Genomic DNA, 15,238 nt, shown 5'->3' on the forward strand with positions numbered 1-15,238 from the left:
TGGTGGGGTCATTAGAGATGGTGTCATCTAGTTTAATCCTGATGGTGGGGTCATTAGAGATGGTGTCATCTAGTTTAATCCTGATGGTGGGGTCATTAGAGATGGTGTCATCTAGTTTTGATCCTGATTGTGGGGTCATTAAAGATGGTGTCATCTAGTTTAATCCTGATGGTGGAGTCAATAGAGATGGTGTCAACTAGTTTAATCCTGATGGTGGGGTCATTAGAGATGGTGTCATCTAGTTTAATCCTGATGGTGGGGTCATTAGAGATGGTGTCATCTAGTTTAATCCTGATGGTGGAGTCAATAGAGATGGTGTCAACTAGTTTAATCCTGATGGTGGGGTCATTAGAGATGGTGTCATCTAGTTTAATCCTGATGGTGGGGTCAATAGAGATGGTGTCATCTGGTTTAATCCTGATGGTGGGGTCATTAGAGATGGTGTCATCTAGTTTAATCCTGATGGTGGGGTCATTAGAGATGGTGTCATCTGGTTTAATCCTGATGGTGGGGTCATTAGAGATGGTGTCATCTGGTTTAATCCTGATGGTGGGGTCATTAGAGATGGTGTCAACTAGTTTAATCCCCATGGTGGGGTCATTAGAGATGGTGTCATCTAGTTTAGGAGATGGTGGGGTCATTAGAGATGGTGTCATCTGGTTTTATCCTGATGGTGGATTCAATAGAGATGGTGTCAACTAGTTTAATCCTGATGGTGGGGTCATTAGAGATGGTGTCATCTAGTTTATTCCTGATGGTGGGGTCAATAGAGATGGTGTCATCTAGTTTAATCCTGATGGTGGGGTCATTAGAGATGGTGTCATCTAGTTTAATCCTGATGGTGAGGTCATTAGAGATGGTGTCATCTGGTTTAATCCTGATGGTGGGGTCATTAGAGATGGTGTCATCTAGTTTAATCCTAATGGTGAGGTCATTAGAGATGGTGTCATCTAGTTTAATCCTGATGGTGGGGTCATTAGAGATGGTGTCATCTAGTTTAATCCTGATGGTGGGGTCATTAGAGATGGTGTCATCAGGTTTAATCCTGATGGTGGGGTCATTAGAGATGGTGTCATCTGGTTTAATCCTGATGGTGGGGTCATTAGAGATGGTGTCATCTAGTTTGATCCTGATGGTGGGGTCAATAGAGATGGTGTCATCTGGTTTTATCCTGATGACATGGCTGATTATGAAAAAAGTTGATAGTGAAATATATTGCCATTTTGATACTACATCCCTTATCTGAGGTATAGATCTGGCCAAGATGCCCAGAGCCTCACCTTTAGACTGCCTTATCAATATTAGCAGTTCCTCTTATCAATATTTTTAGGGGGAAAATGTTTTAAAAAATGCTACTTTGAAATTGAATTTATTCCAAAAAACTAGAATAAGTCTTTATGGTTTCAAACCTTTGTTAAGCTATGGAAACCTATATGACAGTCTTATGATATAGCAGCACATTTCTACTTACACTATAGTGTTGTCTGTTTCAATTATATGTTGTCTACCTCACATGCCCAATATCTGTAACATGCCAAATCTTCACGGAGCACTTTGGTGCAATAAACAAGCTAACGTCTGTCAATGAATATTTTTTTTAAAAACATATTTATGACTTGTGGGAGTTTGATTTTGTAGAGATGTATGTGTCTGGGTAATCCTGCTAAGTATAATTGTCTCCCCTTGAGCACTGTTTCACGATATTATCACTGCTTAATCTTACATCTGTTTTATGTTATAACACTTTCCAGTGTCTATAAAGACTTCTACTGTATGTATAGATGTTATAACATTTTTCAGTTTCTATATGTGTAAGAGTGAAATACAAAAGACCTTTACTGTGGCTAGAAACCAATAAGGACATATTCAAGACATGGTCACAGACAAATTGTGCAAAGGAATTATCCTCTGTCCCTGTATTGTTGTATGCCTGGTTATCTCCCCTTACCATAAATGTACCTGGTCCACTGTATTGTTATATAGCTGGTTATCTCCCCTTACCATAAATGTACCTGGTCCATTATATTGTTGTATGGTTGTTTATCTCCCCTTACCATAAATGTACCTTGTCAACTGTATTGTTGTATACCTGGTTATCTCCTCTTACCATAAATGTACCTGGTCCACTGTATTGTTGTATACCTGGTTATCTCCCCTTACCATAAATGTACCTGGTCCAATATATTGTTGTATAGTTTGTTATCTCCCCTTACAATAAATGTACATGGTCCACTGTATTGTTGTATAGTTGGTTATCTCCCCTTACCATAAATGGACCTGGTCCGCAATATTGTTGTATAGTTGGTTATCTCCCCTTACAATAAATGTACATGGTCCACTGTATTGTTGTATAGTTGGTTATCTCCCCTTACCATAAATGGACCTGGTCCGCAATATTGTTGTATAGTTGGTTATCTCCCCTTACCATAAATGTACCTGGACCACTGTATTGTTGTATAGTTGGTTATCTCCCCTTACCATAAATGTACCTGGTCCACTATATTGTTGTATGCCTGGTTATCTCCCCTTACCATAAATGTACCTGATCCACTATATTGTTGTATTGTTGGTTATCTCCCCTTTCTGTCTATTCTGTTTAGATCATTGCCGGATACCTACAGTTCACACGAATGATAAGGCTAGGATTCTGTCTAGGTTATGTCGGATAACTACAGTTCACACAAATGATTTGGCTTGGATTTTGTGTAGATCATTGTCGGATACCTAAAGTTCACACAAATGATTTGGCTAGGATTTTGTGTAGATCATTGTCGGATACCTTAAGTTCACACAAACGAATGGTTAGGCTAGGATTCTGTATAGATCATCATCAGATACCTACAGTTAACAGGAATGATTGGACTATCATTCTACTGTTCACACAACTGACTGAACGCTACACTTTTTACCCAGTAGGTCAACTCCATGAGAAATCCTTATTTCAATGACGTCGCTTCTTAAATAGAAGCCAATGAACACGACTCTTTCAGAATAATAACTCTTCAGTTTTGAGGGAAAAATATAAAAATATAACAATATGGCTGCGTCCATGAAGGTGATAAACAGACAATGGGATAGAAGTCCTACAGGTCTTCAGTGTTTAAAACAAATATAATCTAGTACGACAATGTTAGGAACAGTCATACAGGTCTGTGTAACATGTAATTTGTGTGTCAATAAGCTAATCACAGTATCAAAATCAAACAAGGATGTTCACATCTGAAAATCATGATAACTGGCTTTTTGTTCACGTGGGCCTGTTTTAATTGATAGGAAGGCTAGAGGCCCCCTTATCAATTTGCAGCATGGACTGCAATGCAGCATATGCTGCAATCATGCTGCTTTTATGCTGGCATCATGCTGCTAGTTTCACAGCATGATTGCAGTATGTGCTGCATAGCAGCATGGTACCATGCTTCTGTACAGCATGTACTGCAACCATGCTTTAAAAATTGAGGTAATTGAATATCTGAACTCTATCATGCTGCAATCATGCTTTGTCGACTTAGTTAATTTATCATATGCACTGTATCATGCTGCAACCATGCTGCAATAACTTTGCCAGTTTGGATATCAAATCATATCATGCTGCAATCATGCTGTGTGGACTTGGTAAATTTATCATATGAATTGTATCATGCTGCAACCATGCTGCAATAACTTTGTCATTTTAGACAGGATATGTACCATGCTGCAACCATGCTGCAATAACTTTGCCAGTTTGGATATCAAATTATATCATGCTGCAATCATGCTGTGTGGACTTAGTAAATTTATCATATGAAATGCATCATGCTGCAACCATGCTGCAATAACTTTGGCATTTTAAATAGGATCTGTACCATGCTGCAACCATGCTGTATTAACTTTGCCATTTTAGATACAAACTGTACCATGCTGCAATTATGCTGTATTAACTTAGTTAATTTAATGAACTGCACCATTCTTTCATGTATTAACATGAATTGTTTAAGTTGAAATGTGTATATGCTTGGCCATTCTGTATTAGCTTAAAAGGGCATTCCTTTGTTCGGACATCACAAAATTTCTGTGGGTGAAATGTAGGTCCAAGCGAGGATCCAAGAGGTACCAAGATTAACCTAAACAATTATTAATTAATAAAATAAGATACAGAAAATTAACAAAAGTTGGTATTAGGTATTTTAGTATCTTTTTTTTTAATTTTAAATAAAATATAGAAAATTTCCAGGTATCAATGGTGATAACAAAATAATTTTTAAAAACATGTTTGTGTTGCAGAATTTCCTTTTTATACTTGATCAGTACCACACATATTTATTTAAAATTCAATAACAATTATTTTAATTAAGTATTTCGTTTATAAGTATGTTCTTTGTTAGTATAACGGTTCACAGCTTTTAAATGTGATATTTTGTCAGCTTTCACTTGTAGTTCTATCTCAGAAGGAATTAACTTAAACATTGATGAATATTGCAAGTTAGTACATTCGTGTCACGACTTAAAACTCATCCCTATAAAAATTTCATTCAAATTTTCAGAGTTTAGATCGTTTTTTGAAGAACCAGTATATTGACTTTTGCTTCGATTATACACTTTTTATCGGAGATAGAATCAGTCACTTTATCCAAACACTGACATAAACCAAGACGTTGCCATTTACCATGCACCAGCTTACTACCATTTAGCCATATACATGTAACATGTTCGCCAAAACAAAATCGGGGTCACTCTACCAACAGTTACACATGTGCTTGGAATATCGCTTTTAATTCAATCAAATAAGATTAAAATCACCTGCTCTTTGTCTTTGTATCGCATACTTTCTGGATATATGCGGTGTTAAGATTACATCTGATAATAGTAGGGATGGGTATTGCCACCTTTTTCAATATTGCGATATATTGCAATATTTGACCTGATATTGCAATATATTGCGATATATTGCAGAAATTATTTGCTAGCCTGAATATAAAAACAGAAGACAAGGGTATGTAGCAATAACTTTAATAGACTTCCACAAGTCATTAAACAAAACAAAACAAGGGTAAACATAGCATATTATGCTTTGAAAAAAATAAATTTTGAGATCACAGGTAAGTACAAAATGGACTAGATTCTAAAAAAAAACCTAACAAATCTCGGTTTGTTTATAAATCACAACTGACCAATGTCCATAGAATCATACTTTTGTAGTATCACACAAGTATGTATACATATTTATTTACTTATGGCCTACATCATCATAAGTAAGTCCACTGATGTATATTGTTTATTTTAAAATGAGTAAAGTGACTAACTGTGCCAACACAAGTAGAATTTACAACTGGCAGTTTTTTTTAAGAAATATCAGCATGTCAACAGTGCTTGCTTTTAGATTTGCCCTTTGGCTTGAAACTATATCCCCAGCAGTACTAAATACCCTTTCTGAGGGAACACTTGTACTTGGGATACATAGTAGTTGTTTTGCAGCACAAGAGAGAAGAGGAAACAGATTCTGATTTTCCTTCCACCATTGCAGTGGGCTACTTTCAAGGGTTGGAGAAGGCAGATCTTTATATTTCTGCACTTCAATTTCAGCCCTTTGTAATGGACTTTTTACATTTTCCACTTTGGTGACAAACACATCTCCAAGTAAATCATTTAAAAATGATTCTTGTTTTGCCTTTTTGGGGGTTGATGGTATATCGATGGTGGAAGGAACAGATTCAACTGCTGACTGATTTTCCTGTTTAGGTAAAGAGGGTAAAGGGGGAAGAGTGTCTACATGTCTTTCACCTTGAATTTCAACATTAGGGACTATAGACTCTGAAAGTGTTCCTGGCTCTTTTTTTATCATCATATTCAGACACTGAGGGTTCAGGGAAGCAAGATCTTTCACAAGATCATTGTAAACAGTGAATCTTCTTTCTTCCTCAAGATAAGGCAGTGCCTTAAACCTGGGATCAAGCACAGTGGCTTTCATTAACAAGCTGTTTGCAGATGGATGAGCTTTCTCATCATACCTATTTTCTAGGTCACCAACTATAGCTGCCTTTAAAGAGACAATGGCAGTAGTTTCCCCAGTCACTGATGTTTTATAGACACTTACAAGTTTGTGGTGAAGGGGCAGAATTATTGAAATTGTTGGACTTTTTTCATTGCACAGCATGGTGGTAGCCTGTTTTAGTGGTTTCATTGCCTCCATTACTTTTTCAGCAAGGCTTATTTCTTCATCAGACAGAAACTTTAAGTCTTTGTCTTTGTTTGCCAGAGACATGAGAGTTGCTACAACTGCAACCTGCATTTCGAGATAACGTTCTAGCATGTCAAATGCACTGTTCCATCTGGTTGGAACATCAATGACCAATTTGTGATTTGGCAGATTTAGATTTGTAGCTTGAGTTTGCAAGCGAGCAGCTGCCACTGTGCTGCGATGAAAAAAGCCAACAATTTTCCTAATTTTTGCTAACAGGTTTGAAACAGCTTTAACTCTAAGCCCTTTTTGGGCTGCTAAGTTCAGTGTGTGAGCAAAGCATCCAAGGTGAAGATCACAACCAAGCACTTCAGCTGCCTTCTTCATATTACTGGCATTGTCAGACACTAGGTACAATGGCTCTTCTTTGATACCCCTTTCTGCAATAGCTTCCTTCAAAAATTCTGCAATGTTTACTCCTACAACAAAAAGGTCAACAAACAGTTAAGACCTACATTATTTGTAAGTCAACCTTCAAATAACATCTGAGCAATAGCTTTTATTTTAATTTTTAATAATAAATATGGAAATGTGCAATGCCTCCTTTTAGCTTTATCTGACCATCACATGTTTTACAGTATATTATATTTATATTTTTAATAATTTTTACTTTTTTACATTTTAGACTTAAATTATCAAAGTTTCAATTTTAGAAGATTCACATTTTTAAATTTATTAATTTCTAATATGATGTATTCTAAATTTCTACTGAAATGTTTTTATTCAACTTACCTGTGTGGCTTTCTGGCATACATCTTGTCATCAACACATAGTTCACCATCTGCCATTCATTGTTTATATGGGTTGAGGTTATGGTAATGTAACTTTCTGTGGCTCTTGATGTCCACCCATCAGTTGTGATGGCAACCTAAAATTTTGTTAATTTCTTTTTGAAAATCAAGTAATTTGATTAGTTTCTTCTTTAATTTGAATGAAATAAAAACAATTTAAAATAATATAAATTTAACACTAGATCACATTTTATTTTGATACAATATACATTATTAATTTATTATATTCCATAATTCATCAAATACTTTTAATTTTATTTTCAAAAATTAAAATCTGGAATTAAATATTTATGATCATGTAATTTCCATTTTAAAAAATAATTTCACCTGATCAGCCCTTTGGAGTTCTCCTTTCACAACACCCTTTACTTGTTCGTATTTTTTTGGAATTGCAATTTGTGAAAAATGCTTCCGACCTGGAACTTTGTACCTTGGATCTAATGTGTGTAGCATCTTCCTGAAACAGTCTGTGTCAACTGTTTTAAATGGCCTCATGTCATTAATAAGGAAATTGGTAATGGTTTCCGTTATTTCTGTTGCACGTCTTGAGCCTGGAGGATATGGCGTTTTATTTGCTATTACTGTTGGCAAGGTACACTGAGACGTCTTTCTGTCGTGAACTTGAGTTTCCTTTGTAGTAGAAGCTAAGCCACTGGAACCAGATTGTTGTGTATTTTTACTGTCAGTGTCGTCATTACTACGCTCACGTAGATTTGGATGACGGGCTCTGATATGGGACGACAGATTTGTCGTTCCACCTGAGTATTTAACAGATGCCATGCACATCCTACAAACGGCAACATTTTCAACAAGCTTGCCTTCAATTTTTTTCAGTCCAAAATGTTCCCAAACCGTTGATTTTGCTTTTCGGTTGGTCACAATATCAAACTTGTTTTTCTCCGCCATGCTTGACGGATGTTTGAAAGCATATAATAAAGGTAGAAAAAATGGCGGACAAAATTCCGGATTTCATAAAATTGTGCTATAGATGAATATTTCTCTCACGAACAGTTCACGGCCGGATCATTATTTTTTACAAACCGTGAAACGATCTTTTAGAAGAAGAAATAATTAGATTTTAAACTACATTTATTAAATAATTTTCGGGGAGATAATATCTTTTTTAATCCTACCGGAACGTAGCATTATAGTCTTCAGCTGGTTTTAAATTTAGTATAGGTTAAGATACTTCCTGTTATGTTTTTTTCCGGTTGACGCGAACATGCCAAGTGAAAAAAACGATGTCCTTTTACGATGTACTTTCGTTATGTAAGTGTTTAAAAATAAAGTGAAAATACCGGTATTTAAAAAAAATATCGCGATATATCATCGCCGACAATAATACCGCAATAACCGGTATTGCCGGTAATATTGCACACCACTAGATAATAGCATACGAAATCATGTCGTGTTTGACACAACATTCATCGCTATAAACTCCAATAAACATGTGTCGAACTTATGTTGTCACTCGGACGCTTCCTTGTAAAACGTATATTGAAGTTAAGCGCTGTGATGATCTCGACCTCGACATGAGTTTACTAGCAACAGACGATATTCTCGTACTTTAATCTGAATTATTTGAAATCGTGAACATAAAAAGAAAACGTGCATTGGTCGGTTCCTCGTCTGAAAATACATCCATATTAAACAATAGGCGTATGACAGACGAGGCCAAAACCTCTGTTCAGATTACATGTTTATCGTTCGGTTCACCTATGACCTCGTTTGTTTACCTTGCTCCCGAGATGTGACGAGAGTGCTCCTCGAGCTCGTGCGATCTAAATGTGCACGATGCAAGTATTAAATACCATAATATTTATCTTAAAAGTATGACACAATAGAAGTTTATGATTTAGAATAAAAAACACGCACAAGTAAAAATGAATCGTGTTAATCTCTGGCAGTAAAATATTTATCCCATGATGCAACACACACGAGTTTAGCGGGAAGTCTGATAGCCATGTTTGAATTCACCGGATGTTTATTTCCAGAAGAAAAGTATAAACAAACACGACGATAGCCTAAAAACGAAGTTTGTTTCCCGTCTTACTGAAGAAGATCGACTTACTTCAAGTTACCGACGAATGAATATCAGCTTTCTCGTTGTTTTTGACGCCCGATGCATATTTTTACCGACAAACATCGTTACGAGACAGGGTAAGTTTTAATTATATAATCTTCTTCACGTTCTGACATCGTTTCACATTATACAACGATGAATTTGATATAGATCTATTCATATCAATAATACCTAATTATTTATTTTTCAGGGTTTTGATGATTAATTTATCACAGATTACACGGCCGAAGGAAACGCAGTACCGATCCATGTGTTACAATCGTAAGTTTTCAATTTTATTTATTTATTAATAACGATCTTCGGCCCGACTTAAATTGCATTTTTTCCCCACTCACACAACCCTTGTTATGATTATGACGTACATACGTATTCACAAACAATGGTGAGGAAAATTTGTGTTTTGGATTATGAAACCTTTCGTGAAAGATCTTTACCTCCACATTCTTTTGAGGATCGATGTTTGCAGATTATTGCATCAAATTGAAACGATTAAATGAAATATGTGAATTAAGATGAATTATAAGTAAGTAACATTGTTTTATGTATAGTATATTGCAGTTTCACATTGATATGAACTGATGGAGAATTCGGGAGTAGCTTGATTTAATTAATAATTAAGTCATCCTGGCAAGTTTTATTTTGTAGCTTTGTGTGGCTGGCTTAAATTTTCTTGATAAAAAGGCTTCCAAAGCAAACATAATGAAAATGATAGCAAAGTGATCATGAAAAGTACATAAGTTAAATACATACATTATCTTCAAAAACTTGACAATTATTCTAATTTTGAAATAAAAGAATATTCTAAAAGTCTTTCTTTCTTCCAACAGCGACTGAGTCTTTATGCAGTACATTCTGGAATGAGGAACAGTGGAACACCGCATGCATTGTGGTCCAAATTGATGGCATTGACTTAACACAAAGCAGAAAGGAATGAAGAGAAATTAAGAAGTTTATGTTTCACATTAATTAAGATTATTCGAGATATGTTATCTGTCGAGGTATACAACATTTCCTTTCATAATAAAAGTGTAAACATTAATATATATACAAAAAAAAATCATGTATATAATCTAAAAATCCTTGTTAGTTATTTGTTGTACTAGCAAAAAATATAATATAGTCGTCTCAAGCTTGGTTGTATTGAAATCCCCGGGGACAGTGACAGAGATATATCACTACAGTACGTGCTACATCAAACAACACACCATTGTTCAAATTGTCAATCAACATTTCATTTAGTCAGCATTTAGAATTGATTCCAAAATTATGATAATCTTTTCACAGTTTATTAGAAATAATGTTAAATTCGATAGAAGAGGTCTTCGACTGTTGCTTGTTTTTGTTTATTTTAAGTTCACGGACACACATGAAAACAGTTTCCAGTACATCTGGGCTACTTCGAGGAAACTACGTATACTGTCTGAAATCAGTCTTGTGCGTCGGTGACAAAATGTATACATATCCTACTATAACTCTGCTGGAAAATATTATTTTGTACTTTTTCCTACTATTTTAGAAAAAAAAAACAGAATTATAAATACATACTGTAGTATGTACTGACATTGAATTTGTATATCTTGTTGACTATTTTTGTTGAAACAAACCACTTCTAGCTAGGATGAATTGATATTAGTTGTATTTGAAAATTGTACTAGAAAAAGATAGCTGTGTTGTGTATGTGATTGAAGTTTTGAGAAAAAGAATATAAGAGGCAAATAAAATAAGTACCATGGGTAAATTAGAATTAAAATTTGTTTTGTCACATTCTCATTTCATTGATAAGTTTTAAATGTTTGAACTAGAAAAAACAGCCTGTATGAAAAGTTTTATACCATGTTAATTACCAAATAAAATGTAATACAAAAGTATTCTTCAAGTTTTTATTGCATGATTTTCATTGATTTTGTAAACCATGCTGCCATGAAGCATGATTGAAGCATGATCCCAGCATAATTTGCATAATTGAAACATGCTGGGATCATGCTGCAGACCATGCTGGGATCATGCTGCAGACCATGCTGGCATCATGCTGCAGACCATGCTGGCATCATGCTGCAGACCATGCTGGCATCATGCTGCAGACCATGCTGGGATCATGCTGCAGACCATGCTGGGATCATGCTTCACAGACCATGCTGGGATCATGCTGCGGCCATGCTTCCTTAAAGCATAAATGCAGCATGATCCCAGCATAATTTGCATAATTGAAACATGCTGCAATCATGCTTTAACTAGTAAGAATATATAGTGAGGTAAATTAGGCACCATGCTGCAGTCATGCTTCATTCATGCTGCAATTCCATGCTGCATTCATACTGCATCTATGCTGTGATCATGCTGCAAATTCATAAGGGCCGGGTGTCAATAATATTCTGTTGAAATGGTTAAAACCTGTTGATATTAAATTTCCGAAACATGTTTTCGAGATCACTCAATGCAACTGTTGTTGATATACAGCATTTGTAAAGTACGGTAAACCTCCGGTTAGTTCGAACAAAATTAAATAAATATTGACGAACCAGTTCGAATTATTCGAAATTATGCTTCAGAAAATAAGTGTAAATCGTAAATCTGATACGTAACAACGGCGGTCTGAACAATGGCAAATTTATAAGTAAGTAAAATGATAGTATTTTATTTAATTCAATGTTAATTGATCGTTAAACATTCTTCATTTTGCAATAATTATGATGGTTATTGCGCGAAGCCGCTCGGTTAATGCGTAGCTACAGTAGGCCCCAACACAGTACAGTACACGTATCATTTGTGACACAAAAGTTAAACATTTGTACAGTATAGTCTTTGCATGGTTATATTTTTTATCTGAATCAGAAACTATCGCTATATTATTGTAATAAATGGTCTCTTCAATACATCAAAAGCAGTCTACATAACCTGTTGCATTTACGAAAGCACTAGCCTGCTACCTACTGTAAAAATAGGCGATATATGTTGGTAAAATTAGGTCAGAACATCAACATGTCTGCTTTTAAATATGCCAGTCGTATTATCTACCAAACATTGTTGATACCTGCAAAATTACCCATCACTAATTGGGACACCTGTGGATTGTTTTGACTGGATATGAATGCTCTTCACGTCACTCAGCTGGATCGGACAACCGATCCTTTCAACTTTACCGCAAGCGACACCTCGCGTGGCCTGCTTACCTAGCGTGAGGTCGCAGGTTTTCAGGTAATACCTTGCAATACTTAACCCTTATCATGCTTATCACATTATTCGTAAAAAACGATGTAAAAAAGTCAACAGCTTCCATATTGTCATCAAGATCGAACTTGATCCTGGCGTACCTTGAAAGGAGCATTTACACTGGTGGGGTATCGTTACGCGACCACTCATTATTGTCGTCAAATTCTCTGTCTCTTACACATTGATCTATTTGAATTTGTCTATGAATTTGAACATTATCAAAAGAAATATCTTCAAACCCTTCAAATTCTAATGAAATCGTCTGATTCTGCAAAATATTCCTGGAGGAAAGCATCCCTCTCTTCCTCGTGAGCAAATGCCTAGTTGTCGTCCGATATTTTTAACAAAGTTTGTGTCAGTGAAAGAAATCCCCGATAGTATTTTTATCAGCCAATCAAATTACACAGATTTACCACAAAGGCATTTTGGGAAGGTATGACATCATTCCGTATTAGACTCGCAGCTAATGGGGGTATTCCCGTATCTATTTTCGGAAGGAATAATCATAATGCTAAGTTAACACTAGTTATATGTAAAAATACACGGACGATTTCTTAGTTTGCCATACAGCGCGAATACAAATATCGCAGGTTATTAGCTCACCTGCCCGAAGGGCAAGTGAGCTTATGCCATGGTGCGGCGTCCGTCGTCCGTCCGTCCGTCCGGCCGTCCGTCCGGCCGTCCGTCCGGCGTCAACTTTTTCATTTAAACAACTTCTTCTCAATAACCAAGAGGCCCAGGAACTTCATATTGGGCCTGTAGCATACTGGGGTGAAGGGCTTCCAAGTTTGTTCAAATAATTAACCTTGACCTTCATTCAAGGTCACATGGGTCAAATAGGCTATAATCTTCAAACGACTTCTTCTCAATAACCAAGAGGCCCAGGGACTTGATATTGGGCCTGTAGCATGCCTGGATGAAGGGCTACCAAGTTTGTTCAAATAAATGACCGTGACCTTCATTCAGGGTCAAATGGGTCAAATAGGCTATAATCTTCAAACAACTTCTTCTCAATAACCAAGAGGCCCAGGAACTTGATATTGGGCCTGTAGCATGCTTGGGTGAAGGGCTACCAAGTTTGTTCAAATAAATGACTGTGACCTTCATTCAAGGTCACATTTGTCAAATAGGCTATAATCTTCAAACAACTTCTTTTCAATAACCAAGAGGCCCAGGGACTTGATATTGGGTCTGTAGCATGCTGGGGTGAAGGGCAACAAAGGTTGTTCAGATAAATGACCTTGACCTTCATTCAAGGTCGAATGGGTCAAATAGGCTATATTCTTCAAACGACTTCTTCTCAATAACCAAGAAGCCCAGGGACTTGATATTGGACCTGTAGCATGCTAGGGTAAAGGGCTACAAAGTTTGTTCAAATAAATGACCTTGACCTTCATTCAAGGTCACCTGGGTCAAATAGGCTATATTCTTCAAACAACTTCTTCTCAATAACCAAGAGGCCCAGGGACTTTGTATTGGGTCTGTAGCATGCTTGGGTGAAGGGCTACCAAGTTTGTTCAAATAAATAACCTTGACCTTCATTCAAGGTCATATTGGTCAAATAGGCTATATTCTTCAAATGACTTCTTCTCAATAACCAAGAGGCCCAGGGACTTGATATTGGACCTGTAGCATGCTGGGGTGAAGGGCTAAAAAGTTTGTTCAAATAAAAGACCTTGACCTTCATTCAAGGTCACATTGGTCAAATAGGCTATAATCTTCAAACGACTTCTTCTCAATAACCAAGAGGCCCAGGGACTTGATATTGGGCCTGTAGCATGCTGGGGTGAAGGGCAACAAAGGTTGTTCAAATAAATGACCTTGACCTTCATTCAAGGTCGAATGTGTCAAATAGGCTATACTCTTCAAACGACTTCTTCTCAATAACCAAGAAGCCCAGGGACTTGATATTAGACCTGTAGCATGCTGAGGTGAAGGGCTACAAAGTTTGTTCAAATAAATGACGTTGACCTTCATTCAAGGTCACATGGGTCAAATAGGCTATACTCTCCAGACGACTTCTTCTCAATAACCAAGAGGCCAAGGGGCTTGATATTGGGCCTGTAGCATGCTAGGGTAAAGGGCTACAAAGTTTGTTCAAATAAATGACCTTGACCTTCATTCAAGGTCACATGGGTCAAATAGGCTATATTCTTCAAACAACTTCTTCTCAATAACCAAGAGGCCCAGGGACTTTGTATTGGGTCTGTAGCATGCTTGGGTGAAGGGCTACCAAGTTTGTTCAAATAAATGACCTTGACCTTCATTCAAGGTCATATTGGTCAAATAGGCTATATTCTTCAAATGACTTCTTCTTAATAACCAAAAGGCCCAGGGACTTAATATTCGGCCTGTAGCATGCTGGGGTGAAGGGCTACAAAGTTTGTTCAAATTAATGACCCTTGACCTACATTAAAGGTCAGAGGGGTGAAATCGGCTTAAATCTGTAAACAATAATTTTGCGATAGCCAAGAGCCTCCTAGACCAGATATTAGGCCAATAAAATGCTAGAATGAAGGACTAGAAAATTTATTAATATGAATAAACCTAGCTTACTATGATAATCAGCATAGTATCTGTAGAAATGACCTCAATCAACTTCAAAGTTGCTGTAGAGCCAGGTGAGCGATACAGGCCCATTGGGCCTCTTGTTTATACATTGTCGGGGCCTAAATTTGCAATCAGCTGTCTCGTGCGTGGTGTATTTTGGAATTTAAAAAAAAACTGAATTAACGCTAAAATATGTGGCATATATTAAATCACAGACGCATTCTAATGATCACGCATACAATCTAATAACCTAGCGCTAAACGTGCTTGCTGATCAAATTTAAATCTAGTAATTTTTTCTGGGCCGGTCATCGGGTCCGAGTAGTCGCGCGCTTTCAATGGAGTTTACGGGAAAAAAATCTTACTTTACGTTCTTCATTTGACAAGTTCG

The 15,238-nt window shown here is 36.6% G+C and overlaps 1 protein-coding gene across 1 annotated transcript; it reads right to left on the reverse strand.

The window, feature by feature from the left end:
- Positions 1 to 621: 621 nt before the first annotated feature.
- On the reverse strand, positions 622 to 7,975 carry LOC117331036 (zinc finger BED domain-containing protein 1-like). The gene is made up of 4 exons (XM_033889628.1): positions 7,333 to 7,975; positions 6,947 to 7,082; positions 5,304 to 6,633; positions 622 to 1,183 (listed from the first exon to the last, which is right to left on the reverse strand). Exons 1-4 carry the CDS (start codon positions 7,909 to 7,911, stop codon positions 622 to 624), a joined length of 2,607 nt encoding a protein of 868 aa, XP_033745519.1. The 5' UTR covers positions 7,912 to 7,975.
- Between the last annotated feature and the right edge of the window lie 7,263 nt (positions 7,976 to 15,238).

Source organism: Pecten maximus, chromosome 7 (genome assembly GCF_902652985.1).
Source record: "Pecten maximus chromosome 7, xPecMax1.1, whole genome shotgun sequence".
Classification (NCBI taxonomy): Eukaryota; Metazoa; Mollusca; class Bivalvia; order Pectinida; family Pectinidae; genus Pecten; species Pecten maximus.

Coding starts and splice junctions, on each gene's coding strand:
- LOC117331036 (XM_033889628.1), bottom strand. CDS start 7,911: ATGGCGGAGAAAAACAAGTTTGATATTGTGACCAACCGAAAAGCAAAA. Junction 7,083..7,332: donor AACTCCAAAGGGCTGATCAG/GTGAAATTATTT, acceptor ACAAAATTTTAG/GTTGCCATCACAACTGATGG. Junction 6,634..6,946: donor TATGCCAGAAAGCCACACAG/GTAAGTTGAATA, acceptor TTTTTGTTGTAG/GAGTAAACATTGCAGAATTT.